The sequence below is a fragment of the Varanus komodoensis genome, unplaced genomic scaffold (genome assembly GCF_004798865.1).
Source record: "Varanus komodoensis strain SLA01 unplaced genomic scaffold, ASM479886v1 scaffold99, whole genome shotgun sequence".
Lineage (NCBI taxonomy): Eukaryota > Metazoa > Chordata > Lepidosauria > Squamata > Varanidae > Varanus > Varanus komodoensis.
Genome location: NW_025336676.1, coordinates 1,172,901 through 1,200,295, shown reverse-complemented (window position 1 = coordinate 1,200,295; position 27,395 = coordinate 1,172,901). Strand labels below are relative to the sequence as shown.

The 27,395-nt window shown below is 51.3% G+C and overlaps 1 protein-coding gene across 2 annotated transcripts; it reads right to left on the bottom strand.

Moving 5' to 3' along the window:
* Positions 1-16,971: 16,971 nt before the first annotated feature.
* On the bottom strand, positions 16,972-22,394 carry NRTN (neurturin). 2 transcript variants are annotated; one of them, XM_044419112.1, is made up of 2 exons: positions 22,181-22,394; positions 16,972-17,420 (listed from the first exon to the last, which is right to left on the bottom strand). In XM_044419112.1, the coding sequence occupies exons 1-2, from the start codon at positions 22,392-22,394 to the stop codon at positions 16,972-16,974; spliced, it is 663 nt and encodes a 220-aa protein (XP_044275047.1). The 2 variants fall into 2 exon arrangements, 1 of the variants encoding a protein (XP_044275047.1); XR_006413640.1 differs by lacking the exon at positions 16,972-17,420 and adding an exon at positions 21,182-21,660 and having other exon boundaries at positions 22,181-22,298.
* Between the last annotated feature and the right edge of the window lie 5,001 nt (positions 22,395-27,395).

The window sequence follows — 27,395 nt, the reverse complement described above, 5'->3', positions numbered from 1 at the left end:
GGGCAGGACTCCCAGTTCAACCATCCCTCCCAGAGGGCTGTCCAGCTGCATCCGGAATGCCTCCAGTGTGGGAGAGCCCGCCCCCTCCCTGGGTCATGGGTTCCATTGCTGTATTACAGTCAGGAATTTTTTCCTGCTATCTAGCCAGAATCTGGCTTCCTGCAACTTGGGCCCATTTTTCTGGGTCCGGCACTCTGGGATGTTCAAGAAGAGCTCCTGCTCTTCCTTTTTGACAATCCTTCAAGTACTTGAGAAGTGTATAATCTCTCCTCTCTCCTTGAGGCTCAACATGCCCAGTTCATTTAATCGCTCCTCATAGGGCTTTGCCTCCAAGTCCCCATCATCCCCTGGACCTTTCCCAGCTTGTCTGCATCTTTCTTCAACTCTGGTGCCCAGAACTGGACACAGCGCTCCAGATGGGGCCTGATCGGGACCAAGTAAAGGGGAATGAGTACTTCATGGGATCTGGAAGGGATGCTTCTATTGATGCAAACTAAAATAGCATTTGCCCTTTGGGCAGTCACATCACACTGTTGACTCATTCAGCCTGGGAGCCGCAACAATTCCAAGATCCTTCTCACTGGCGGTTTTGTTGAGCCAAGGTTCCCATCTTGTAGCGATTCACTGGGTTTCTTTTTCCTGAGTGCAGAACTTGGCATCTGTCCCTCCTGAATTTCATTCTGCTGTTTTCAGCCCAGCACTCCACCCTACCCAGATCGCCTTGACTCTTCTTTCTGACTTCCAGGCTATTAGCTATCCTGCCCAGTCTTCTGTGATCTGCAGATCTGAGAGGCATTCCCTGCACTTCTGCATCCAGGTCATTAATAAAAATGCTGAAGAGCACAGGGTCCAGGACTGAACCCTGCTGCTCCCCACTTATTCCCTCTCCCCAGTTTGAGATTGCCGTTGATGAGCATGCTTTGAGTCACAGAAACAAAAACAGAGCAAGTCAGAAGGGACTCCCGGGCCATCTAGTCTGACCCCTGGCACCAGCCAGCTCCACTCACGACATGCCCACCACGTGCCTGTCCAGCCTATCCTTGAGCACCTTCACCAATGGGGCCTCAACCGCCTCCCAGGGAAGCCCATTCCACACCCTGGGGGTCCCGACTGTCAGGAAGGGCTTCCTGGCACCCAAATGGAACCTGGGTTGCCTGAGCTTCGCTCCATTATAGCTGCAGAGTCATATTCTGTAGCTAACTGTAAATCTACCTGATCACTGTTCTAGCTAACCCGCTTTTACCTAGTATGCTAATCAGACACTTTTTCAAAAACTTTGCTAAAGTCAGGGTATTTATTTATTTGTTTGTTTAAACCATTTATATGCCGTCCTTCACTATTGAGTCTCAGGATGGCTTACAAGATTAAAATAGTCATAAAAAATCAATAAAACAGTGCAATAAAATTACCAAATACCAATACAAATAAATCAAATCAGAACAAAAGCTACTGTGAATCAATAAAAATGCTAATTTTTAACACAATGATTAAATAAAAAGGTTTTAACCTGGCACTTAAAAGAATATAGGCTTGGCACCAGGCAAACCTCCCTGGGGAGCGCATTCCATAACCTGGGTGCCACCACAGAGAAGGCCCTGCTCCGGGTAGATGTTCTTTTTATCTCCTTTAAAGAGGGCTCCTGGAGCAGACTTTCTCCTGCAGATCTTAAGGGGCATGAGGGCATGTAAGGGAAGAGGCGCTCCTTCAGGTATCCTGGTCCCAAGTCATTCAGGGCTTTATAGGTTAAAACCAGCACCTTGAAGTGGGCCCAGACTTCAACTGGAAGCCAGTGGAGTTGGTAGAGGACCGGCGTCATGTGAGAATAACCACCGGTCCCCGTCAGCAGCGTGGCAGCTCTGTTCTGTACCAGCTGAAGTATCCAGACCGTTTTCAAGGGCAGCCCCACATAGAGCGCATTACAGTAATCCAACTGGGAGGATACCAGAGCATGAATCACCATTGCTAGGCAGTGCTTGTCCAGATAAGGACGCAGCTGGTGGATCAGCCGAAGCTGTAGGAAAGCACTCCTTGCCACTGCCGCCACCTGGGACTTCAGCGACAGCGCTGGGTCAAGGAGCACTCCCAGGCTGTGGACCCTGTCCTTTAGAGGGAGTGCAACCCCGTCCAGGACTAGGTCAAAGTCACTTACCTGAAAACTCAAACCACCGACCAACAGGATAGATTATGTCCACAGCATTCCCACAGCCCACCAGGGAGGTTAGCCAATCAAATAACAAACTCAGATTTGCCAGGTAGAATTTGTTCTTGATAAATCATAGAAGAGTTGGAAGGGACAAAGCATGAAGGCCACTGGGTCCCCCACCCTGCTGTTGCAGGACACCAGTTCACAGCCTCCTGCTCAGGTGGCGGCCCAGCTTCCTTCTGAATGCCTCCAGTGTGGGAGAGCCACCACCTCTCCAGGCAGCTGGTTCCACTGTCGTGTTGCTCTGACGGTGAGGAAGCTTTTCCTGATGTCCAGCCTGAATCGGGGTGGCCGCAACTTGAATGGATTCTTCCGTGTCCTGCACTCTGTTATCAGTGAGAAGAGATATTTCTCTGCCCAATTCGTGACAGCCTTGGAGGTACTTCTAGAGCATGGGTCCTCAAACTATGGCCCATGGGCCAGATAAGGCCCACCATGCTCATTTATCCAGCCCGCTTCAGAGATTTTGGACTCGCTCGGAGAACGATCTCCGAGCGAGTCCAAAAGCTCTGAGCCAGTGCAGGCGTTCTCTGAAGCTGAGCAGAGCCGGTGCATGTACCAAATTGTAGCAGCTCAACTGTGCGTGCACCGGCTCTCTTCCCCACCCACCTCTTTCATGCATATACAGAGCGGGAATACGGGGTGGGAAACAGAAGAGGTGGGTAGTGGGAAGAGAGAGAGAGAGAGAGAAAGACACTCAAAGGAGATAGAAGGTAAGAAAAATACAACTTTTAAAACCTATTTTTAGCTATGCGAGCCACGTCCCCGGGCTGTGGGCCAAGCCGCAGCTGCCTCGCTGAGCCCAGGGGCGGACGGGCCGAGGCAGAGCGGCGCCTCCGCCACGGCCTTCTCTGGCCAAGCCGCCACCGTCGAGTGGCCGCCATGCTGCTTCCCCCACGGGGGGAGAGGCGGGAGGCGCCCCGCTCGGCCGGCCGCGGCCCCATCCCTCGCCTCCCCCCGCCTCGGCCTGCGGAAAGCAGCCCTCGCCCCCCCCCCCGCGGCCCCCCCCCCCCCCCAGGGACCGGGCGAGCGCCTGCCAGGGGACCTCCGCCGGGAAGGCTGCGACCGAGGCGAGCCGCCCTCACGGCTCCCCCTCGTGCCGAGCTCTCCCTTTCGGCGGGTGGCGCGCGGCATCTTGGGCTTCTGCTGCAGCCTGAGCGAGCGGAGCAGCCATTTTTAATTATTTTTTAATTTTAATTGTTTTAAAGTTAATTTTAATTTTAATTTTTTCAAACTATAGTCCACCCCGCAACAGTCTGAGGGACAGTGAACTGGCCCTGTTTAAAGTTTGAGGATCCCTGCTCTAGAGGGATCTCATATCCCCCTCAGGCTTCTCCTCTCAAGGCTGAACATGCTCAGTTCTCCCAATCTCTCCTCACAGGGCAGGGCTTCCAAACCCTGGATCATTTTTGTCACCCTCCACTGGACCCTTTCTAATTTCCCTGCATTATCCATGCTGGCTCCTAGTAATCACTGCATTGTCTTCAAGGTGGTTTCAGATGGACTGCTGTATAATCTGCTCCAGAATTTTCCCAGGGATTGATGTCAGACTGACTGGTCTGTAGTTCCCAGTTTCTTTCTTTTTTTGTTTTTAGAAGATGGAGACATTAGTCCTTGAAGAATTTTGAGAATTTTTTCAAGCTTGCATGAAAATTCACTTTCATGTATGTGCATAAATACCTACATACATATACTTGTGTATACCATGTCCTTTTTTCTTCACAAGCAATTTCCCCGATATTTCAGAATATTTCCCATATTACTATTAATACTATTATTATTGGAGAAATTCCAATGCAAAATTTAGAGACATGGAAATTTCAAAGGAGAGCTGAGTGGTTCAGAATTCTGATATCTGGAAAGTCCACCTTGAAATGCAGACTGGGCAGATTCTCTCCCCAACTCTTTGCAAAGTATTCCAGCAGGGAAGCAACAAATCTGCAGCCAGGAAGGTTGCTGTCTTACCTCCAGCAAAAAGCAGAGCCCTGTATGAGCCAGCCAGACTCAGGCTCACCAAAGTTCTCCTGACACAAGTCCAACTTTGGAGGAGAGCTGGGTTGGGTTCTTTGCTCCCATTTCACATGAAATCCAGGCATCTTTTCACATGTATTTTCCCAAGTGTATGGATCTATTGTTGATGCTTTTAGTATTTGATGGATGGAAATGGATGGATGGAATGGATGGCTGGACGTGCACGTGGTGGGCATGTCGTGAGCGGAAACGGCTGGAGCCGCGGGTCAGACTAGATGGCCCGGAGACCCCTTCTGCCTCGCTCTGTTTCTATGGTTCTAAATGCTGACACTACCTATGAATGGCTAAATTTGCAAACATATTTGTCCGCCCATGGTGAAACAGACATATACCTGGGATGTTGTTGTTGTTATGTGCAGTGTGTTTCTTTAAAGATTTAAGGGCACAATCCAATCTCCTCACCCCAACATCAGCTGGGAAGCTGGAACTCTGGAGGCCAAACCCCACAGCATTCTCTTCCCATCTGGCATGGAAACAAATGCCCAGCTGCCCCACCTGGCCTTGGAGGCATGGAAACAAACGCCCTGGATTTCTGCCAGTTCTCTCTCCCCATTGCGAAATGTGGGCAACTGCAAGCAGCCATTAAGAGAAAATGCCCAATACAAGGTGTGGCAGCAGTGCTCAGAAACACCTCGCCTGGTTCCAGGCACGGGGTGCAAGCAAGCCTTGGTATTTGGGGCTGTGGGGCATCAGGCTGTAGCTTAAATATATGGGGGTGCACATTTTCTATGCATCTCTTTAAATGATATGAAAGATAAATTTCTGTATTTTTCTTTCTCTTTTTGCCCTGGTTCTTTTTTCCTTTGTTTGGCTTTGTTTCCGTTTTTGTTTAGTTGTGTTGCAATTCAGGATGCAAAAAGTCGTCACATGTGTTTTTGCAATGCGTGCCTTCTTTTCCTAGGGATTAAAATGTGTTTATGAGCATTTTCAAAAGCAGGGGTTTTTTGTGTGCATTTTTCCACAGCATGCACGCCATCAAATGCTTTGCAGGTCCAAGCCAGGCGGCACACATGCTTGGACTGCAGATGGTGTTAAAGTCCAGGGGAAACTGAGTATATTCTGATCAAAAACAAACAGATTAATCTCTCATACTTTCCCTAGGCCTGACCAAATAATACTGCGCGAACACGTCATGGGTACTGTTGTGGGTGTGTGTGTGTGGGGGGGTGTTCTTCTGCTTGTCTGCCCCCTGATCAACAGGGTTGTTGAATCTGTGCATCCTGGTATATATTTTCAACTGATGTGAGTGTAGGAAGTCATTGCACTGAAATGCCGATACAGTTCCATTGTCTGAAGATGGCTGTTGTATCACATCACAGGTACCAACCAATGCACATCTAAACAGCACAAAAAGGTCCACAAGACACAGCAAGCTCCACCCCTAGGACTTTGATCACAGGACTTCCTCTCCAAACCCCCAACAGTTTCAGCACCTTTCAGGAGCGGCTGCAGCTTCTCACAATGTACCATAGAATGTCATAGAATCCTGGAAGAGCAGAGTTGGAAGGGGCCAACCCCTGGCATCCATTTATACCATCGCACTCTGATGGCTGCCCGGTTTCTTTTGAATGCCTCATGTGCTCACATTGGCACAGCTCTGCACCGAAACACTTTTGATATGCTTGATGTGCCTACTGCAGCCGAGTAGGAATGTTGTTCAAATGTGTTGCCCCCACCCCTGTAGGTAGCCCACTGAACTGATTCATAAATGGAATGGCAAGAAAAACTGGAATGCGAAGAAAGGGAAAACAACAGGTCCATTTCCCACTGCACACCCCCTATTCCACGGGGGTGTGGGGGGATATGTCATCCCACTCATTGAACAAAGAATGGCAGTCTTGGAGAACATCTGGGGAGCCCAAAGTAGATTTTGAAAATACACTGGACTAGCTACTGATGTTGCAGTGAACAAACAACTCAGCTGAAGCCACCAGATTCGGAGGGAGTCTCAGAGGTCAGCTGCCCAGGGGAACTCCAGGCCGTGGATCCTGAGAGGAGCCTTGCGATGAAGTCCTGTGCGCTGCTGAAAGTTCTGGAGGGAGCTGCCATGGCTGCCGCACACGAGGCTTAGAGTCGTCCCGCTGTGATGCCCTGGCCTGGAGAAACGTGCTCTCCTGGGGAGTAAGGTGCCCGGTGCCACAAGCAGGGCCAATGGGGTGGTCCTGGTGGAAAGATATTCTGCGCACACACCTTGTGGGACGGAGCTCACCACAGCTGGGGAAAGCATGGCGCACTGAGCTGGTTGTGGGGAGATCTCGGTTTAAATCAGGGATCCTCAAACAGAGGGCCAGTTGAAAAGTGCCAGTGATAGGTGCGGGCCGTCAAGGCGGTGCAGACGGGGGGCATGGGTCGGGGGGGCACGCATATGCACGCACAAGTGGCGAGGCAGAGGCTTGCTCTCAAGGAGATCGCTTTCTCCGAGTGGGTGCAAAATGGTCTCCACACGAGCAGGCCCCCACCTTGCCTCGCCAGACACGCGTGAGCAGCATGTCCATAACCTCCATGGCAGGCTGGATAAATGGGCATGGCGGGCTGGATCTGGCCCACGGGCCACAGGCTGAGGACCCATGGTTTAAATAGAGAGGTATTACTACCACTCTACATGACTCTGGTGCGCCCGCAATTGGAGTATTGTGCTCAGTTTTGGGCCCCTCATTACAGGAAGGATATGGCCAGGTTGGAGTCAGTGCAGCGCAGGGCCACAAGGTTGGTGGCCGGTTTGCAGGGGATGCTGTATGAGGCGAGACTGAGGGAACTGGGTCTCTTCAGCCTGGAGAAGAGGAGACTCAGAGGGGATCAGTTGGTGACATAGAGGTATGTGAGGGGATGTCACACGGAGGTGGGCAGAGACCTGTTCTGCCCTGCAGAGGAAGGCAGAACGTGCTCCAACAGAGCCAAGCTCGGGGAACCAAGGTTCAGTTTGGATGCCAGGAAGCACTTCCTGACGGTCGGGACCCCGAGGGTGTGGAATGGGCTTCCACGGGAGGTCGTTGAGGCCCCACTGGTGCAGGTGCTCAAGGACAGGCTGGACATGCACGTGGTGGGCATGTCGTGAGCGGAGCCGGCTGGTGTCGGAGGTCAGACTAGATGGCCCGGGAGACCCCTTCTGACTCGCTCTGTTTCTATATTTCTAAATCCTAAATAGCCCCTGGAAGGCCTGGGACTGTCACTGTCGTTCTGCCATTCACCTACCTCACAGGGTTGTTGGGCAAGGGGAAGCAGGCTCACACATGTTGCTGTGTCGCTTGGGGCACAAAAGCTTCACATGAAGCATGTCAGAGAGAAAGAGACAAACTGAAGCATCAGAAATGGAGAAGAGAAGGGGTGGCAGAAACAGACCGAGAAATGAAGGGAGAAAAGGTGGAGGCAGGCGGAGAAAGAAAAGGGGACGTGCAGAGGAAGGGGTGGCCCCATCGCTTTTCATTCTGCCCCCCCCCCCCCCGCCAACCTGTGATCATGTCTCCAAGAGGGTTTTACTTCCGGTCCAGAACAATACGGAAGAGGCGCTGCATCGGGAGGGACAGGCAGGATTTGTTGTTGCTGTTATTCCCTCAGCTGCCTGTAAACTTTCAGGTCAAATTTTGTTTTTGGGGAAATTTTAGGATGAGCAAGTTGGGAAGGCGCTGTTTGCATTTTCCACCTGGAGTGCCCAAGTGTTCCAGGCCGGGTGCAGCCTCCTCGGCAAGTGAGGTCTTGGTAGGAACAGGCATCTTGCAAGCCAACTTGAGCAGTGGTGACTTCAGAAGGAAGGAGGAGAGAGAGACTCAGTGATAATTAAAACAGTTTTCTCCATCACATTGTAAAATTTGCCCAGAGTGTCATGCCTGCATTTCTGGCATGCGTTCCCTGCCTAACCATCCACATATATGACTTCTACCCTGTCAGCACAGTTTAGGAAACACTCCAGTTCATCTTGAAAGGATTTTTTTTTTTTGCAAATTTTGTTCCGTCTCCCACATCCCCCTCAATGGCCTTTTAGGGGATTCATCAACTCTTGAATTAGTACGTGTTGACATTCGCACACACCCCTTGTGTGGATCATGTTTCTGGCTGCATTCACGGGTTCTTAAGGTTTTCTCGTTGAGCCAGGCTAATCGGCAGATCATAGGAAACATTTGCCTTCTGGATTGACCCAAAATTAAGAGCTCATTTGCTCTGAAGCAGAAACAAATTGTGGGTTGTGTCCCAGAAGAGACACTCTTATATGCATGTGTGTGTGTGAAGCACACTGTATCCATATTTCTCCATACATCCCCAGGAGAAAAAAAGAAACAAAGACTGGTCCAAAGTTGAGGGTTGGGTGTTTTTAATGAAACACGTTCTCAAGGGGAACGGAAAGGGGAAGGGGAAGAACATGGCTGCTCCTGCAGTTCCAAGCTGCTAGTCCTGATGGTTACTCCCTCTGGTATCAGAAGCAGTATACTGGGGAGTACAAGCAAGACTGGATATTTCAGATGTAGACATTTCTCAAAGGGACTTTCATTATTCTGTGAATCTCATTGCAAACTTAGAAGTGAGATTGTGCTTTGAGTCTATGTTCTGGTCTAGGAAGTATGAACTGGATGAACTCTGAACAAAACTGGACTGAAACGAATAGGCTGGACATACACATGGTGGGCATGTTGTGAGCGGAGCTGGCTGGAGCCAGGGGTCAGACTAGATGGCCCGGGAGCCCCTTCTGACTCGCTCTGTTTCTAAGTTTCTGTTTCTTCTACATCCCTGAATGGTGAACTGAAAGAAGTGTGAGTACCAGAAGAAATTAGGAGTCCTAAGCTAATTTGCATGAGTCATTTTTCTTTAAGATATACACATACAGTATCTATGTGCTCCAGCCTTGATTCCATGAACCCAGAAGTGGAGGAATATTTGGCCTTTTTCCAGGTGTTGTTGGACTCCAACTTCCACCAACCTTTGCCTGCCTAGCCAATGGTGAAGCATGATGGAGCTAAACTCCAAGAACTTCCTAAGAGTCCTCTAGAAAGGAAGGCACACAGCCACCCCAGTGTCACAGTTAACATAAAATCCATGCTTCTAGTCCTCAGCCTGAAAAATCATTGATTCATCACTGGTTTATTGCCTTTGCTCTTCTTACGTATGTTCCTCCAAGAGCTTTGGCTGTGGGGCAGCTCATAAATTAATAAATGAACAAATGAATGGTGCAGGCCAACTCATGTTTAGAGAGAAAAAAGTATTATAGTTACCAGCATGCCACAGCCAAAACTTTCTTCTGACTAAACATGCACAGAGTTCTGCCTTAAACTTTGGCCATGCTCACTCACCTTTTCTCTAAGTACATCTTTCTGCTAAACTTCTGTTTCCTTCCAAATGGTCCAATGACCCATCAATCTATTTGGATCTCCTTTATGGCTCCTTCCTCAACTCTCTCTCTGCCCCACACCCTCAACCATGCCGCTCAGGCCTTTAGGTCATATCCTGTGGATGTTCTTTTCCACCAGAGCCAATTCTTCCTTCCTCAAGTCCCCTCCTGTCCCCTCACCTCAACCAAGAAGAAAAAAGCCCCTTTCGTTCTTGCTACAGCCAGGCTTAGCAATGGCTTCCCCTTTCAAGAAAATAAGATTTATGAGATTCCAAAGATGCTTAATAAAATATTTACAGAGTGTGGCTCCCCCGCCCCACTTTGGTCCCCTCTCACTCCTGCTGCTGTCAGAAATCTGGGTGGCATGGGGAGATGTATAAACAGAGCATGTTTCCATTCCTGAAAGTGTATAAATCTTCAGGGCTTTCAAAAGCCATTTTCTTTCCTTTCCTTTTTTATTTTAAAAAACAAGAACACCTTCCAATCTTTTTTCATTGGTCAATTGCATTGGTCAGGTCATATTCATGTGTAAGCCAAGCTCCTAGTCCTCAGGTCCAAAAGTCTTCAAGAATAGCCCCCAATAGGATGTCAGTGCTGCACAACGGAGGCCCACAAGCCCCATATTAATGAAGGATCTGAGCAAGGGGTGCTGAACGCCTCCCTCCCCACAGCTGGTCTGCCCCTTTCTAGGTTGACTTTCCATACAGGGACCAGGGAGGAGAAAAGTGATTGGTGCAATGGGCCAGTGGAGCTCTGGCGCAGGAGGAGGGCTGGGGACCACGGCACACAGCATGCATTTGCGCGCGCGCACACACACACACACACTCATGCGCATTGCCTTGAATCGGGCAGCATCTGTGAAAATAAGAACTGCTGGGCATCACAGATGCTCCCTCTCAGGTCAGGACTATCCACATGCTGATGCATCTCCAAGAGAAAGCCAGGAGAGGATGGCTCCCCGTTCCCCCATAAAATGTGCATGTCTTCATTGGGTGCATGGATGCTCATTTCAAAATGGCTAGCATGTGTCTGAACAGAAGCTGAACACGCTTGGGCCTTGCGGGGAGGACAGTGGCCCAGGGAGCTCGGAAGTTGTGGTGGCCCTTTGAAGGTGATGCATGAGAGACAATTTCCAGTCCGTTTTTGAGCAGCTCCCATCCTTTGGATGGTGCTCACAGCTCCTTGAGCCACCCCAGGGCATACATGGCAGAGCTCTGCATGTGGTTTGTGGATCCGCCAAAAGTGGTGTGCCTTTGAGAAACATGCACCAGTGCTTGTGCACACTTCCACAATGGCACACTAGTGCTAATGCAAATTAGTGTAAATGCCCCAAAAAATGAAATGCCAGTTTGCCACATCTGCAAGTCTGCTGAGAATCCACTGGTTAGATTCAGTGAAGTGTAAACTCAGCAGAATCTGCTGGTTTCTCTAGCATCCCCTCCTCATATGCAGTGTGCAGCGAAGCTCACATTTTCTGCAACATACAGTGTGCTTTGCAGACCAAAAATAGAACACGTGCATCCATCTGAAAAATGCACATAAAATAATACTTTTGAAAAGCACACATAAACTTGCTTTTGTTGATGGGAGCAGTATTTGTCCCTTTCGAGGACATACATGGCTGATGCATACATTCCAATAATCCAAATTTTTGTGCCAAAAGGAAAGACAAAGCAGTGCTTGCCATCTGAGCTGGAGAGAATGAGCTTCAAGTTCAAGACAGGATTTTGAGAATTCTGAGCAGCCCAGATTTTTCTAACTCTAGTTGACCATGTAGGTGCTACTAACTGTGAGAACAGGCTTGAAAAGGTTCATCAAATACAGGATTTTCTTCCAATATAGGATTGTCCTCTGCAGGGGAGGAAATATTCACCCTCGCAATGCAAATGCAACCCACGCTTCTAGTGCTCTGCTCGGAAGATCTCCTTGGAGCAGCACCGCCCTTTGTTGGCGCAACAGGAGCATGGTGCCCTGCGTGGCTGTGTGGACCTGGAGCCCCTCCAGCCAGAGCCGGCTTTCAGGCCAGGGTGCTCCAAATATTTTACCATGTAGACTAGCGCTCCACAGAAAATGCATTTCCCCTCCGCTGCTGTGAGAACTGCAGCTAATCTGAGAAGAAACAGAGGGCTGGCGGGGTGGATGCCACTGTCCCTGCTAACAAAAAGTTCTGGCACCACAATTGTTCTGGGACCACAATTTCCAGCAGTCCCAGCGACATCACCAAGCCAGTTTGTGTCAAACCATCTGGTCCAGCATAACCCGAACCCAGTCAAAATTTTGCTGGGAATATTAACAGGCATAGGCTGCCAGTTCGTCCTCACGGTTCCGCACAGCCTCTCTGATCAGAGGCAATGTGCCTGTGCATGCCAGTTGCTGAGGCACATGGGCAGGGGGGCACAGATGCTCCATTTCCCACAGGCAGCTGCTTGGCCTTTGTGCAGACAGAATGCTGCCCTGATCCAGGGCTGGTCTGGCCCAGCTCTTCCAGTGTTCCCATGCTGTAACTTTGGATGTCCTACACTGATCCAGCATTGGAATGGATAACCCACATGGTGCCCTGGTAATTTGTGATTCTGTGACTTGCGATTCCTTAAGGAATAGCAGTGATCAGAAGGGATCCCAGTGGAATCTACACACAGCTCCACTTGGATTCTGATCTGTTGTTCTTTTTCAATCAACTGCCATCCACCCACCCAATCATTTGGGTGTGCGGGTGTTTTTCAGGCATTCCCTTTTCCCATTCTGATCTTAAATTTAACTTGCACTGCTTTTTGTTTGGAAATCCATGCTGAACAAAGACCAAAAGAAATAATAATAATAATAAAAGCCAGAAGTCAAGCAGTTGTTGGCACCATTTTTGTGCAATAAATTATGAAGGGTGAAAACTAAATGCAACAAAAAGCAGAGAAGAGTCCTTGACGTGTTCATCAAAAGGCACTTGATGGTACCTAAATAAATACTATAAGTTACTTTGAATAAATAGGGTTCGTCTAGTATTATATTCAGAGGGATTGCATCAACTCCTTACCAGTGCCGAGTGCAGGGCCGCCCAAGTCCTTTAAAAGAAGGGATCCCAGCAAAACACGGGGAAAGAGGGACAGAAATCTGTCCCTTTGGGTTGGATCCAAACTATACTCGGAATGTCCCCACTGAAATCATCAAGGCGGGAATTCAGCATTATTGATTCAAATTCCTTTGATTTCAGGGATCTGTTATGAGGAAAGTTAAATCTGGATTTCATACAGATAGACAAATGGATAGGTGGGCAAGTAGATCTGCCAGACTTAGTTGTGCTGAGAGCCAATATGGCCTAGTGGTTGGAATGTTGGACTGGGACTGGGGAGATGCAGGTTCCAGCCCTGCTCAGCCATGAAGCGCACTGGGTGGCTTTGGGCTGGGGCCCGTCACTGCTTCTCAGCCTAACCTACTTCACAGAGTTGTTGTGGGGAAAATACAGAAAGGGGGAGTGATAGATCAAGGCCATAATCGCCTTTCTTCATGGTACAAAGACTCCAGGTGCTGCAGTGGGGCGAATGCTATGCGCTAGCGTCATGCTGGGGTCGTCCAACCTTTTTCTGCCTCACAAAAGGTACTGCATCCACAGGGTTATTTTATTCGGCGGAGAGCAAGAGGGAGGAGAAGTTGGAAAGAGAAAAGGTTTTCCATCTGGTAAAAGCCGGCGGCTCCTGAAGTGGGGAGTTGCTGGCCACGGGACCCTCTCCATGTTCAGGTGGGATGAGGGCTTATGAGGAGATCGCGGGTGGGAGAAGGGAAGGGCATGCTTGCAAGACCGTGTCTGGCTTGGGGACCACTGTGCCAGACGGGGCGGATTCGTCTGGCAACGGTGGCGCACTGGGGGCTGAGGTCTCCCGGACAGGCTTGGGCAGTCTGGGCCAAAGAAGAGAGCAGATCTGGGAAAGGCCCCTCCGCATCACAGTCACCGTCTCAGAAATAGCTGAGGATCTTTCTGTGGGCCACAAAAGCTTTCCATCTTGGAAAAGCCCTTGTGGGAAAAAGCAGCAAGGCCTAAGAATTCTCTCTCTCATTCTCTGTCTTCCCCCTTGTTTGTGTATCACAAATGAAAATGTCAGTTTAAAATAAGAGCAGGACACGCATGGCGAACGGATGCCATGAAGGGGGTGAGTAGAGCACTGCTGGAAAACTTTGCCACAAAAGAGCAGCTTTGAAACTGGCAGTCATTGACTGAGGAAAGTTCTGGCAGACTGAACAAAGTTTAGGTGCTGGAGGGGCGACCCACAGGCGAAAATGAGGCAGAGGAGGAATAGATGTTGGCTGGAGAGAGGGAGGGCCTGAAAAGCAAAGCAGTCCCAGGAAGGGCCATAGCACAGTGGCAGTGCCTTTATTTAGTACCATGAGGACTTAAACTACCGTCTGTTTTTTTAAGAGATGGTCCATAGCTTGGTGACCCAGTGCACAATTTTACTGGGAAAAAAATCTGGAAAGCTTCTGCCTCTCAATGTAAACCATCCTGCACCCAATCACACGTGCTCTTCCTCTGACCTAGAGTCCTTCCCCTGCAGATGCTAGTCCTCATGGTTCTAAATAAAGGGATAATTTGAAAGGGAAGCTGCTTTGTACTGAGTGGGTCTCTCTAGTTTAGCTTTGCCTCCACCAGCCAGACCCAACCTGGTGCCCGCCAAATATTTTGGGCTACATTCTCTGTGAATAGTGACAATGCAGTTTGGGGCCGATGGGGTTTTAGTCAGACCACTGGAGGTTAGGATAGGTTGATCAACTGTCGGAACTGGTCTATGGCAACTTCTTATTTGACTTGGCCCTTTATTCAGAAACATGAGGACTAGAATCTCCAGGCAGCCTAAGCATGTGGTATGCAGCATGTGTTACCAACAGTTGGGCGAGTCCAAGGCAGCTCCTGCTCTTGCACCCTTCAGACCATGCACACTGGCAAGATCAAGAGGCAGAATCAGCACTTCGAGAACCGGGCTTTCCCTGAGGGAGGGCTCTGCATTGTAGTTCCTACTCACTGGGCTGGTCTATTTCTCGTTCTCTCGGGCCAGCCTACTTCACAGGGTTGTTGTGAGCATCATCTGAGGGGGGTCCATTCATAGGCAGCATTCAAGCCCTTCCCCTTCTCTGGTGGCCTCTGGAAAGGCTCTCGCACGGCTACAGTGAGAGAAATGCCCCCCTAGGAAGGGGTGTCTCAGAGCGCTTCGTCCCTCCACGGCTCCAGGGCTCCCTGTTCCCAGCCAGCCACAAGGTCGCCCCTGGCAGCCCTCGGTCTGGAGTCAGCGAGAGGCACACCCGCAGAGCAACGCCGCCCATGTTCACTCCGCAAGGAAGCAAACGAGCCTCGGGCTCCTACCTCCACCCAGCCAGCCCATTGGTCTCCCGCGAGAGGCTTCACTTTCCCTCTCCCCCGTTTTGCTCCTGCTCTCTTTCTTGGCTGCCTGCCCAGGCTGAGAAAATGCTACCCAGAAGGACAAACCCTAACGTTCTGCCCTCCGCGTGCTGCAGGCGCAAGTGGGGAGAGCATGACAGGGAAAGTCGCAGGCATCGCCGGGATCAGCTCCGGTGGCCACAGTCCAGGCAAAGTGCAGAGCCCCAGGGCAAAGCTTGTCTCGGAACAGCGAACAAGGGACCCTTGTCTGGCTCCAGCAGGGCACTTTACCCCGCCCTTCAAGCAACTAGCTCTCATGGATACGCAGGCACAGCTGCCCAGAGCCTCAGGGGCTGAAAGGACACGAGCAGCTTCTAAGTCCTGCTTCGGCTGCTGGGGCCGGAGAAAGGGGCCGAGTGGGGAAAGGGACGCCTGGCTTTGCCCGCTTCCCAGCCCCCAAACTCTTTCCACCATTTGCCCCCAAGGGCCTGAGAATCCGTCCTCTCGGCCAGACCGGAGGGAAGCAGGGAATATAGCCATGAGAGAGCTGGCAAGAGGTGCGTGTGTGCATGAGAGAGAAGGAAAAGGCTTTGGGCACACCAAGTGCCCCCCCCCCCCCGACGGAGTACCTTCAAGTGAACTTGGAGGTGTGAGTAAAAGAAATTTCCCCAGCCCTGATGCAGGGTACTTCTTTCAGGGGTACACTAAAATTAAAGTGGTGGGTTCAATGCCACACATCTTCCCAACATTCAGAAAGAACATGCAAGCTGCTCCATGCCAGGGAAGTGGGACAAATCCAGTGGTTCCCTGGGCTTGGTTCCCCCGACTCTGCGGGAAAGGAGCCCCTCGCTCAGCGCAAGCCATGCTAGCAGCCAGTTGCAGAACTGTCCTTCCGGAGCCTTCGCAGACTCCCTCTCTGCTCAGTTCACTTTGCAAGACCAAGAGGAAAGCTGTGAATACTAGAAGGACCCACTATGGAGGGCTCTCTATGTCAACATGGGAGGGGAAGAGGGACATGAATCCATGCACTGCCCTGGCAGGGTTCCAGCTATGCCCCTAAAAACAGATAAAGATCCCAGTCCTCATGGTTCTTAATAAAGTAGGGATTCAAGCAAGAACACAGGAAGCTGGATTCTCTGGCACTGGCTTGTCAGCCCTGCCTGGAAATGACAAGAATGGAGAATGAGGCCCTCTGTATGCAAAGCACACAGCTCTGCTATTGAGCTGATATTCCCCAGCCTTAAATTCAAACTCGGTGCTGCTGACACCTCTTTAAAATGTTTCCTTCAAGAAGTTGATGCAATGCCTGATAAGCATAGCAGTGTTTTGTACGTGTTTGTCAGTACTTTAAGCCTATGCGTACGCTTCTTATGTATAATATTATATACACACACGCATACATTTACAAAGCACTGGTACAACTGTGCTTGCCTACTGAGATAATGGGAAAATAACGGTCGTTGTGTCCCAGCTCCTTGCTCCATCAGCCCTTTCCTCTGCACATTCCCAAAGGCCCAATGTGCACGCAGGAAAAGAGCCCCACTTCGAGTTCCTACAAGAAATTGTTCCGGTAAAGACTCCGGGCTTCGCCAAGGCGGTCGCTGTGGGTGCGACTGGGCGAGATCTTCCAAAGACTGCAGAGGACTCTGTGCCTCTGGGAAGCTCTGATTCCAAGCTCGCCCTGAGCAGGCTGGCACAGTTTTTTCTACTGAGCCCAGCCTCCCCCAGGAACTGCGGCCTTCCTTCTGCCATGGCACCCCGCATCAGTTCCCCGCACCTCTTCCATGCGAGGTGGGAAGAGCCCCTGTGGCCTGCGCTGCCCGGGGAGTGGCCCAAGGCGCCGTCGATGGCCCAGAGGTTCCTTGGCAAGGTGCCTCCAGGCAGCCCTGGGGCAGGTGTCAGTCCTTTGGCCGGCTGGGCCATTCCAGGCAGGGGTGGCCTCCTTGGCCTTCCTCTCCTTCCCCGTTCGCCCCTGGGGAACCACCCTCGCTCAGCGGCCTCCAAGCGCTGCCTGGTGGAGGGCCGGACTTCGCACTCTTCCTTTCGCTTTCCTCCACACCATCACACGCAGCCACACTCCTTTGCCGACACCTCGTTCACGGTGTAGTACCGGTTTCCCGTGTCCAGGAAGGAAACGTCGTCGTCGTACGAGAGCGGCCGGCAGCACGGACGGGCTCGCACCTTCTCCTTCTTGATCTTCCGCATGCTCCGGACATTCTTCAAGGAGAGGTCGTAGTTCCGCACAGCCGAGTCACAGGTGCCGCTGCAGTAGCGGAACAAGACAGTCTCGTCGGACTTGTAGCCCAGGCCCAGCTCGCTGACCGTCACCTCCAGCTCCTTGAGGGAGCAGGGCTTGTGCCGGGCCTTGGCACGCTTCATCCGGGTGCCCACGCGCTCCAAGAGCGGCAGTTCGTGGCCCCCGGAGTTCATGGACTGGCTGTACCTCTCAATCAGTGTGGAGATGAGCTGCCGGATCTCTCCCTCAGTGTAGCTCTCGAACAACGTGCTGTCTGAATTTTTTTAAAAAGGAATGAAAAGAAGCAAGGGTTATCCATAATGGACTTCTAGTAAGGGGCAAGGGTCATACTGAGGACTAGGAACCTGAATTAGCCCCTGCTGTAGTTAAACCCTACATTGCAGAGTCTTTGTTGAGCAAGCAGTCAGACTATATGACCTTCAGGAGCATCCCCACTTGGGATTTCTTTTAACTTGGTTTTTTACTCCCAGGTAATCAGATATATGATTTTAGGGCTTTGGGCCTTTCAGCCGATGAGCCAAATTCAAATTCAGTTCCAAGGACACTCCTGGGTGCTGCACCCCAGCCGTGGGAGGAGCAAAGGTAAAGGGGTGGAGCCAAGTATGCATAATAGTAGATCCCTGTGTTTTGTAGTTCTGCCCTTGTATGGCCAGGACAAAGGCTTTGGAGAGGTGTTCCCACCATTGCTGGAGAGGGGGAGCGCTACACAAAAGCTGGGGAAAGTGATCGGCCGTTGGGGAAGGAGTGTGATCAGGGGAAGGGGTTTGTGGCCATACTGCTGTGCATTTAACCATGACAAGCACAAAGCACTCACTAGGAGCAGGGCTGGGTGTGGGATCCTGAACCAGCACCAGGCCAGCGCTCCGTCACACACACTCAGAGGTGCATCTTACAGAGAAGGCGGGCCTCCGCCTGCAGCCTGGATTTAACAATGTGCAGGGAGGTCTCCGTGGGCCTCTAAAGAAGCGGAGGGCCGGAAGCATTTCTTCCACTCCCAGCCCAGAGAGCAAGAGCGAGGCCTGCGCATCTGATTCTAATGACTGTTCTGTGCCAGCCCTTCGCTGTGGATGGCCTGGGAAGGGGCCCAGGATGCCGCGTTAATCCTTCTCACCCATGTTGCCACTGGCTACACCATCCCATTCGTTCTTTGGGGTGAGTCCAGCCAAGGTGGGGAGCCAAAGCTGGGAAGGGCGGGCAAGGCCAGTGCAAGATTTTGCCGTCACTCGGGGACTTCCATCCGTTGCACCTGTGCCAAAGCAGAACTAAGAGCAAGGCGGGGCAGAATACACCCTCTTCTCCAAAATCAGCGCAAGCCAACCACCCTGGCAGCTCTGAGCGGAGGGTAAGTTAAGTCAGAGACACAGTTCTTTGTGCAATCCATTCTGCCCGTTTTGCAAATGGCCGGGTGTCCTGCGTTCCATCATTTGCTCACCGACGGAATATCTGCACAGCAATCTGGCTTGCACATGTGTGCATCATGCATTTGCACAAGAGTGCATTAGTGCAAGTGTGTATTAGGATCAATCCCTCACTAATGTTAAAAAATTGCCCACAGACTGATGAAATCTGCAACTCAGAAAAAGATGATCTGCTGCAGAATTGTTAGTATGGAGTCACAGAAATGCAAAACTCAGTTCGATCTGCCAGGGATTTCTCTGACATCCTGGCACTGAGTATTAGGTGCTGCATTGGCTTTTTTGGCTTTCCTGTTGCTTTGGGGCTTATTTATTTAAAGCTTTGTTTTCCTTTTCTGCAGAATGAAAACATAGAGCTCCTGGTTTACCGCTCCAGGAAAAAAGAATCTCAATTTCATTCAGGTATGAGGCAGTTTAAGTCCTATAAATGCCTGTCTAGGATTGGGATGCAGCCTATCGAAATCCATCCCTCCAGAATCCGTGGACTTCCTCTCGTGCTTGGCCTGGTCCTGCAAAGTCAGCCAAACCAGAAGGAAGTCTGCAAGTGCTCGCAGGTTTCTAGCTGCATGACCAGCAGCCTTCCCCGTCAGGTGCAGCCACTGGGGTCTGCCACATGCCGGAGAGGGTGCTGTTTGCACAGCCTGAGGGACTCGATTCCTGGCCAGCATCCGGCAAACACGAGGCGCACTCCCCAGGAACTGACACAGGGTCACTGCACAGCAGACCAAGCCCAGGGAATACGATCGTTTCCTATTCCCTAATGAATTCCTTGCAAATTCCTGCTTAAATCCATGCTGTGGGAGAATGAAGACTGTAGTAAAATGGGGAAAAATTAGCTCAGATTTGAAGGAGGAGTGCAGAAGACCGGAGAAAAACAGGCTTTCTTTACTGGGATTGCCCCCACCAAGAGAGGAGGGGCGAAGCAGGGCCATTCAGCCATTGTGGCTGATTATTTTCTCTTTTTCCCTCATCCCCTATGCCTTGCGTGCTGTGTCTGTTTCCATTAGCAGGGACTGCCTTTCACAGGCTGCTTGCAAGCCACTCCATTAGACTTTCTGGGGTGAAGCACTTGAATTTGCCAGGATGATCCCCACACTCCATGCCCATAAGAGACTTCTGTACAAAACACACACAGTGTCCGTCACACACACAAAAAAAAAAACCTGAGGATCCTTATGTGTGGACACCCATTTAAGTGAAACCCTTAAAGTTCAGGAGGCCACAGGAGAAGAAAAGTCACATGACTCAGAGGCTCGGTCCATCTGGTTCTGTCCTGTTGGCACAGACTGGTAGCCGTCCTCCAGGCTTCCATTCAAGGATCCTCCCAGCCTTACCTCGAGTTGGCACAAACTTGGCCTGGGCTCAGACTTGGCACCTAGCATGGCAAGGAGTTCTCTGTCAGAATACTATGGCCACTCCTTTAAAAATGAAGCAAGATTCTGGTCCTCATGGGTTCTGAATGAAGGGACGTTTAAAAGCTGCCTGAACCAGACCGTTATCCTTTTACCTCGGGGCTCTCTGCCTTGAGGAGGCATCAGTGGCCCTTGGGAGTTGTGGGCTGGGAGACAGTTCCCATTCCCTACATTCTGGAAAGAATCCAGGGCCTCCTGCACAGCAAGCGGGAGCTGCCCCACCCAGCCAGGGCGGATTCCCACCTTCCATTCCCGTGGCCGACATGACTCCATCGGGATGACCAAGGACTCTCAAGCGTGTGCATTTTCTGAGCTCCAGGGGTGCGGAAGAAAAACCCAAAGCCGCGGCCAGACTGCCCTTCACTGGCTTCTATGCATGGTGGGCGGGGGAGCCCTGGCGTGTGCCCCAAGGTCCAACTGTGTGCCCTGTGGAGGGCCCATCTTCCCACACCCTCTTTCCAGCCCCCACCAGGAAGCCCTCAATTGTTCCTGTGACCCCCTGGTATTCCAGAAGCCCCACAAAGAAGGCTGCTGTAATTACATACATAAAATCCAGCATCTTCAAGTGCCTTTAATATCTCTCTAATCCATAGACAAACACACCATTAGATCCAGATACAATCTACCAGGTCAGTGGAAAAAATATTCCCAAATGTAACCCAACTCAAAGCAGTCGCTGTTTTTTCCGAGGAAACTGGCCCCATTTGGTCCCCGTTTTTGTTTTAATTTTCCACTGACTGGGTAGATTGGATCTGGATTTCATTGTATGTTGTCATAGGGATTATCATTCTGCTAAATACAGTCGATTGGACAGGATTTGTGCATATAATTGCATCCACATTTTTCTGGCTATTCTATTACGCTTGGGTCTCTACCTTGGGGTGAAAGGGGCAGTTTTCTGGGATGCTGAGGAAATGCTTCTTTTAGCAGCTGCTGGGATGAGCACAGCACATCTTGTGGCAAGGGGTTCCGCACCGTGTCCCTTGGGAGGTTTCTCTTGCCGGCCTTTTGTGGTAGCGCAACACCTCTTGGGCTGGCCTCTGAAGCAGTCCATGACTATGCGCTGCCCCTTGGGAATCTGATTCTGCTTTGCCACGACTGCGTTCAGATCCCTTGATCTCTGACTTGTTTTGTTGTTAGGGTTTGCTCTTTAGTTTGCGGATACTGCTCAAGGGGTAGCCTCTCTTCATTATATGTCTGTATTATGTTTAAACTGCTCCTTTTTTCCTCTCCAAGGTGCTCAAAACAGCAGATATGGACCCTCCACCTCTCCATTGTTTCTTCTCAACAACCCTGTAAGGTTGGCTTGGTTGGGAGTCGGCATTTTGTCAAAAGACACACAGATGGCTTCATGGCCCAGTGCAGGCAACCTGGGTTTCCGAGTCCCCCTCTGGAACTCTGGCCACTTTGCCATGTCGGCGCTCATGATTTTGGGCCAGTCATTGACTCTTGGCCTGTCCTACCTCACAGGATTACTTTACCAGTAAAACTGGCAAGAGGAAGACCAGGCAAGTGGCCTCGGCTCCACAAGAGAGCAAAGAATGCAGGACAGAAGAGTGTCTGCAACGATGAGGAAAGGCTGAGCTGAAGTCTTTTAAAGGAAAGGTAAGCCAATGCAGAGACTTCCTAACTGGCGGAGCTGATTGTCCACGGAAGAAGCAAACCTCTGGAAGGAAACATAGAAACAGAGTGAGTGAGAAGGGGCCTCCAGTGGTGGTTAGGTCTCCATGGGAGGTTTAATGCAGCAGCTGGCATGGCTGCCTCTCACAGACTGATCAGCGGAGGCGGCTTGATCTGGGGCTGGACTAGATGACCTTCAAGATCCCTCTATGATCCTGTGAGTTGCAGGAAGAACCAGGCCAAGGAAGAGCCAGTGAGTGATGCTCTGGACCAAATTTGGCATCACAAGTGGGCTGGCAACAACCCACTGATCTCTTAGATCAGCATTCCCCCAACCTGCAGCAGTCCCGGGCCACAATTTCCATCATTCCTAAGTGACAGGAGTTGTGATCAAACCATCAGGGTGAGGAATGCTGCATTAGAGCCAGCAAAGAAGGCCGGATCATTGCTGAGTAAAAGAAACGAGGGCCACACCAGTTTTCCCCAATCCGGTCCTGCCTGTGTCGCTCTGTAAGTGTGCTCCTTTGGCATCCAAGGGATAATCTGGGGACCACTCCGCAACTTACACTGGGTGATCAGGGAGCTGCGGCGCTCCAGATCCCGCGGGTGCCTCTTCTGACCATCGGCGAGCCAAGGGGGCGGTGAGGATGCTCTCGGGAACAGTGCTGAGGGGAAGAAGGTAGATGCAGGGCTCCCTCCAAACAGGTCTCTGCAAACCAACATGGACAGCATGGAACTGAAAACCATGGAGGCGATGGCTGCAAACTTCCATACCTTCATCTTAGGCCAAATCAGGGCATTGAAGCTCTGCAAAACAAAGACAGGCGTCCGGCTTGAGTTTCAGGCCCGGACTCGGAGACGGAGACTCGGAGCCCCCTCATTCTGCTTGCAGAGGAAATCTGTATTCATCCAGAGCCGAATCTCCATGCACCAACTACCAAGCAGCCCCTGCAGAATTTGTAGGAAGCATCTTTTCCTCCAGAGCAGTGTTTGTCTCAGTCCATTGCAGTAAAACTATAATCTTAAAAGGTTTGAGGTTTTGCCGTACCTTAAAAGCCAAACCTATTTGTGTCACAGAAAGTGAGATCAGATTAAATTCCTCTCAGACCAAGATATGAGTTCCAATCCCAGCTCTGGCATAAACTCCCTCAGGGCCCTCATGGGGTCTCTTAGCCTCAGTCTCCCTCATCTGAGTAATGGACTCACAGATGGCTTGCCTCACAGGGATGCTGTGAAGATTTGGGGACAAGAAGCAGAAAACCCACTGCAAAACTACAAGACTAAGAACTCTCTCCCAAGGTAAAAGTCACCTATCCGCCACAAGTTGGCATGCCAGGAGAGGAGACCCAGAGACAGTGGTGATGCAGCACCAGGAGCCATCTTGTCACACCTGCCCCATATCCTTTTGTGGTACCCGGTGAACACTTTTCTGTGGTCACGCAGGGAGGAGCCATCCCCACCCAAGCGCACAACAAACACCATAGCTCTGCACAACCAGCATTCAAGAGATGCAGGGCACCCACACACTGTCTGGGATTGATGGGAGCTGGAGCACCCCCAGTTCACCAATTCTGCCCCACTTACATCACCAGTCCCATAGTTTTCCAGGCCCTTAAAGCCCTACACAGTTTGGGGCTAGGCTATCCGGCAGACCCCACTGCTGCGCCAGAGAATCCCCCTTTGTCTCAAGCATGAACAGCTGCAAAGGCCCTGCTCTCCAGCTTGTCAGTGCGAGATACTCAACTGACATTGACCAAGGCCTTTTTAGTGGTGCCCCCACATTTTCAGCCTTTCTTCCCCAAGAAATATCCATGACGCCACACTCCCAACACCAACACCACTCAATCAGCTTTAAAGAGAAAGTTTTGAAACGTGCTTCCTTCTATACAAATGCTACTTAAGCACCGCAATCAAGTAATTATTATGCTCAGATTTAATAAAACGGGGGAGGATTAGAAGCAGCTTTGATCTGTCTCATTTATTGTGATGCTTCCATGAATTTTGGGCAATGCCATGGGAAGAGATTGTGCTGTGAAAGGGAATCTGTAAGTCAGAAGGAAGACAGACACACCGATGCCTGTGGCACAGGTGACCCAAAAGTCCTTGCAACCAGCAACTCCCTGTCAGCCTTCTGCTAATAGATGAAGATGCACTGCTGAAAAGGCCATCTCTGGGGACATTCCTCGCACCTTGCCTGGCTGCCTCACGATGCGCACGGTGCTCACGAGCCACACCAGCTGCCTCAGGAAGGGGGCTCGTTGTGGGGAAGTGGAGCCGGAGCCATCCAGCCGTGCTGATTCCTACTGGGACACCACCTTCTTTCCCTCCCCCACCCTCACACATCCTCTGGGTGGCTGGAAATGCCGCCTCCATGCCATGCTGTGCTCCAGCCACCGAATGCACGTGGCCCCTGAATGTGGCACTTCATCTACAGTGGGGGAAACACGGGCTCCCTCGGAGAGTGATTTCTGAACCACAAAATGGCACCCTTCGGTTCAGGGGCCACGCACATGCCAGTGATGGATTCCCAAGGCCTCTCCCCACTGGCCGACTCCTGTGGCGCTGGCGTGAGAGATTAGGTCTTGCAAGGACGCTGGCTCCTCATCAGGCACCTCGGCTTGTGCCAGGCTCATCCGAATGGCTGACAACTCGGCCACGGGAACATCAGCACATGGTCAAGAGACTCCTCGCTTTCCCAGCCCATGAACCAGCTCAGACAGCAGCCCTGGGGGACCGCTTGGCTACCCAGCAGGGAGAAGAGGTGGCCCTGAGAGCTCCTTTCAGACTTGCTGTGTCCCTCTATGTTGGGGGTGTAGGAATTTCTACACAGGGGTGCAAATTGGAGGGCATATGGCCACTCCTCCCCACTCCCCATCTCCTTTCCCCACCCAACAATCCTTTGGTGCTTTCGTGGCTTCTGACCAGTTTCCCCCCATTTGGAGAGGCCAGACTTCCTGTGCTTCCAGTTCTGTACGTGGGGGACTTTGGTCAAGCCCACTGGCCTTTGGCCCATGCACCCTGGGAGGCAGCGGATGAGAGCATCTCTGAAGCAGGATCTGGCCTTTGGCCAGATGAGGTTGCACACCCTGGTCTGACGGATTCCACCAGGAGACTTCTGCGGCGACAGAGTGGCACGGGTGAGGAATCAGCCGGCTCTTGCGCTGGATGGCTGCCAGGAAAATGCACTGTGTCCCTAATGAAGGTGACTCATCCGGGATGGGATCCGCCACCACCTTTGCCCGGAGCATGGTGAGCTCTCCCATCAGCAAGGAGGGAGATAAACAGCAATTATCCAGTGATTCAAACAGGCCCTCAGGACAAGGCGGGATGGAGGATTCCACAGAGTGCCAGCTTCATTATCATCTCGCAGGATGGGGTGAGGGGAGAGGTCCTGGCTTAAAAGACAAGCTGACTTTGTGTCCGGGTAAATGCAGAGCGCCCTTCCCCACACTTCTGACTGTGTGCCCAGGGTTAGGTCACTGCTCCCCCGCACTGCCCCCCTGCCTGGCCATCACGCACCTCCTCTCCAAATTGGCCTGCTGATGCACCAGACTACGCAGCTCCATTTTCACGCCTGCCTTCAAGTTTTGGCCTTCCTGGCAGGGCAGAGAATTGTTTCCCCCAAAAGAAGCCATGTGGGCAGCAAGTCTCCACAACGCAGAGGGCAGTTTGCACCAAACCAGGAACGTGAAACCGTGACCGTGAGCGGGCCCTGTGCTCCGTATGCCCAACAGGCCCTGGAAATGGCCACCACTCAGCCCAGAGCTGGGTGACTTGTGGCTCTCTAGATGGGTTGGCCTACAACTCCCATCAGCCTTAGCAATGCACCCAACAGTGGTTGCTGATGGGAGATGTAGACCACAATGCCTGGATAAGTTGGCCGTCCCTACCATGGAGGGAAATAGATCAAATATTTGACCTGGCAGAAGGCAGCTTCCTACTCAGAACCATGAGGACTGGATGCTTATTTTATTTTCAGGGGATAGTGCAAGGTCCTGGACTGAATCTGAAGCTCCCTCAGTCTGAGCTGATGCCCACTGCAATAAATCTTCTCTGTCTAGAGTTTGTGGGACCCCGTCTGACACTTGCAGCCCCATGCCAAGTCAGTTTCATTCCTACCTCTAGAACTCCACCTGGTAAAAGCAGGGATTTCATAGAATCAGACATAGTAGGGTTGAAAGGGGCCCATAGAGCCATTGAGTCCAAATTGCTTCCATTGCCAAACAGTCAGGGGGTTCTTCCTGATGTCCAGCTGGAACTGGGCTTCCTGGAACTTGAGCCTGTTATTCTATGTCCTACACTTTGGGATGAGCAAGAAGAGATCCCACTCTTCCTCTTTGTGATGATCCTTCAAGTACTTGAGAAGTGCTATCACACCTCCCCTCCATCTTCCCTTCTCAAGGCTGAACATGCCCAGTTCTCTCAACCTCTCCCCACAGGGCTTTCTTAGAATCATAGAACAGTAGAGTTGGGAGGGGCCATGAAGGCCATCAAGTCCACCCCCTGCTGTTGCAGGACACCAAGTCACACCCTCCCACTCAGGTGGCTGCCCAGTGTCTTGTTGAATGTCTCCAGTGTGGGAGAGCCCCCCACCTCTCCGGGCAGCTGGTCCCACTGCTGTACTGCTCTGACAGTGAAGAAGCTGTTTCCTGTTATCTAGCCTGAATCTGAGTTGCCACAGCTTGAAGTGATTATTCCATGTCCAACGCTCTATCAGGGACTGCAGGTGGCACAGGGGTTTAAACCGCTGTGCTGCTGGGTTGGTAGATCGAAAGGTCGCCGGTTCGAATCTGCACGACGGGGTGAGCTCCCGTTGCTCTGTCCCAGCTCCTGCCAACCTTGCAGTTCGAAAGCACGCAAATGCAGGTAGATGAAAAGGTGCCACTTTGGTGGGCAGGTCACAGCGTTCCGTGCACTTCGGTGTTATGTCGTGCCGGCCACACAACCACGGAGACCGCCTGCGGACAAGCGCTGGCTCCCTCGGCCAGGAAACGGAGGTTAGCACCGCCCCCGAGAGTCAGGCATGACTGGACTTAACATCAAGGGGAAACCTTTACCTTTACCTTTTTACATTCTATCAGCGAGAAGAGATCTTAACCTTCCTCTTTCTGACAGCCTTTAAGTTACTTATAGAGAGCTATCATGTTCCCCCCCTCCACCCAGTCAAGGCTGAACATGCCCAGTTCTCGCTGTCTCTCCTCACAGGGATGTGTTTCCAAACCCTGGATCATTTTTGTTGCCCTCCTCTGAACCCTTTCTAATTTTTCTGCATCTTTCTTCAATCTTGGTGCCCAGAACTGGACACAGGATTCCAGGTGAGGTCTTTCCTATCCTTGTTGCCCTCCTCTGAAACTTTGCCTGTGTACTTGCATGCATGTGTATGTGTGTGCTCGCTTTTATTGCTGCCCATCAACAGGTTCCCACTCACACACACAATCGCTACAATTGCAACTAACCAGATAAAAATGCACCAAGAGACCCAGCCTGCTCAGCGTAACTGACCACTGGCCAGCCAGGCTGGGACTGTTGGGAACTGGAGTCAAACACCACTGGAGACTGAGTGAGAGAGAGGGATACTGTCACCTGCATTCAGTTGCTCTGAAGCCTTCGATCCTCCTTTCCACCTCAAATACAAAACTGCAAACCCTCTACTCAAAACTGCACTGAAACAAAAATCTTGCCCACCCACACTAAAGAAATTCCATGGGTCCAACTGTTCTCAACACAGAAAGGACCATGCTGGTGCTAATACCATGTAGTGATAGAAATGAGGACCCCATC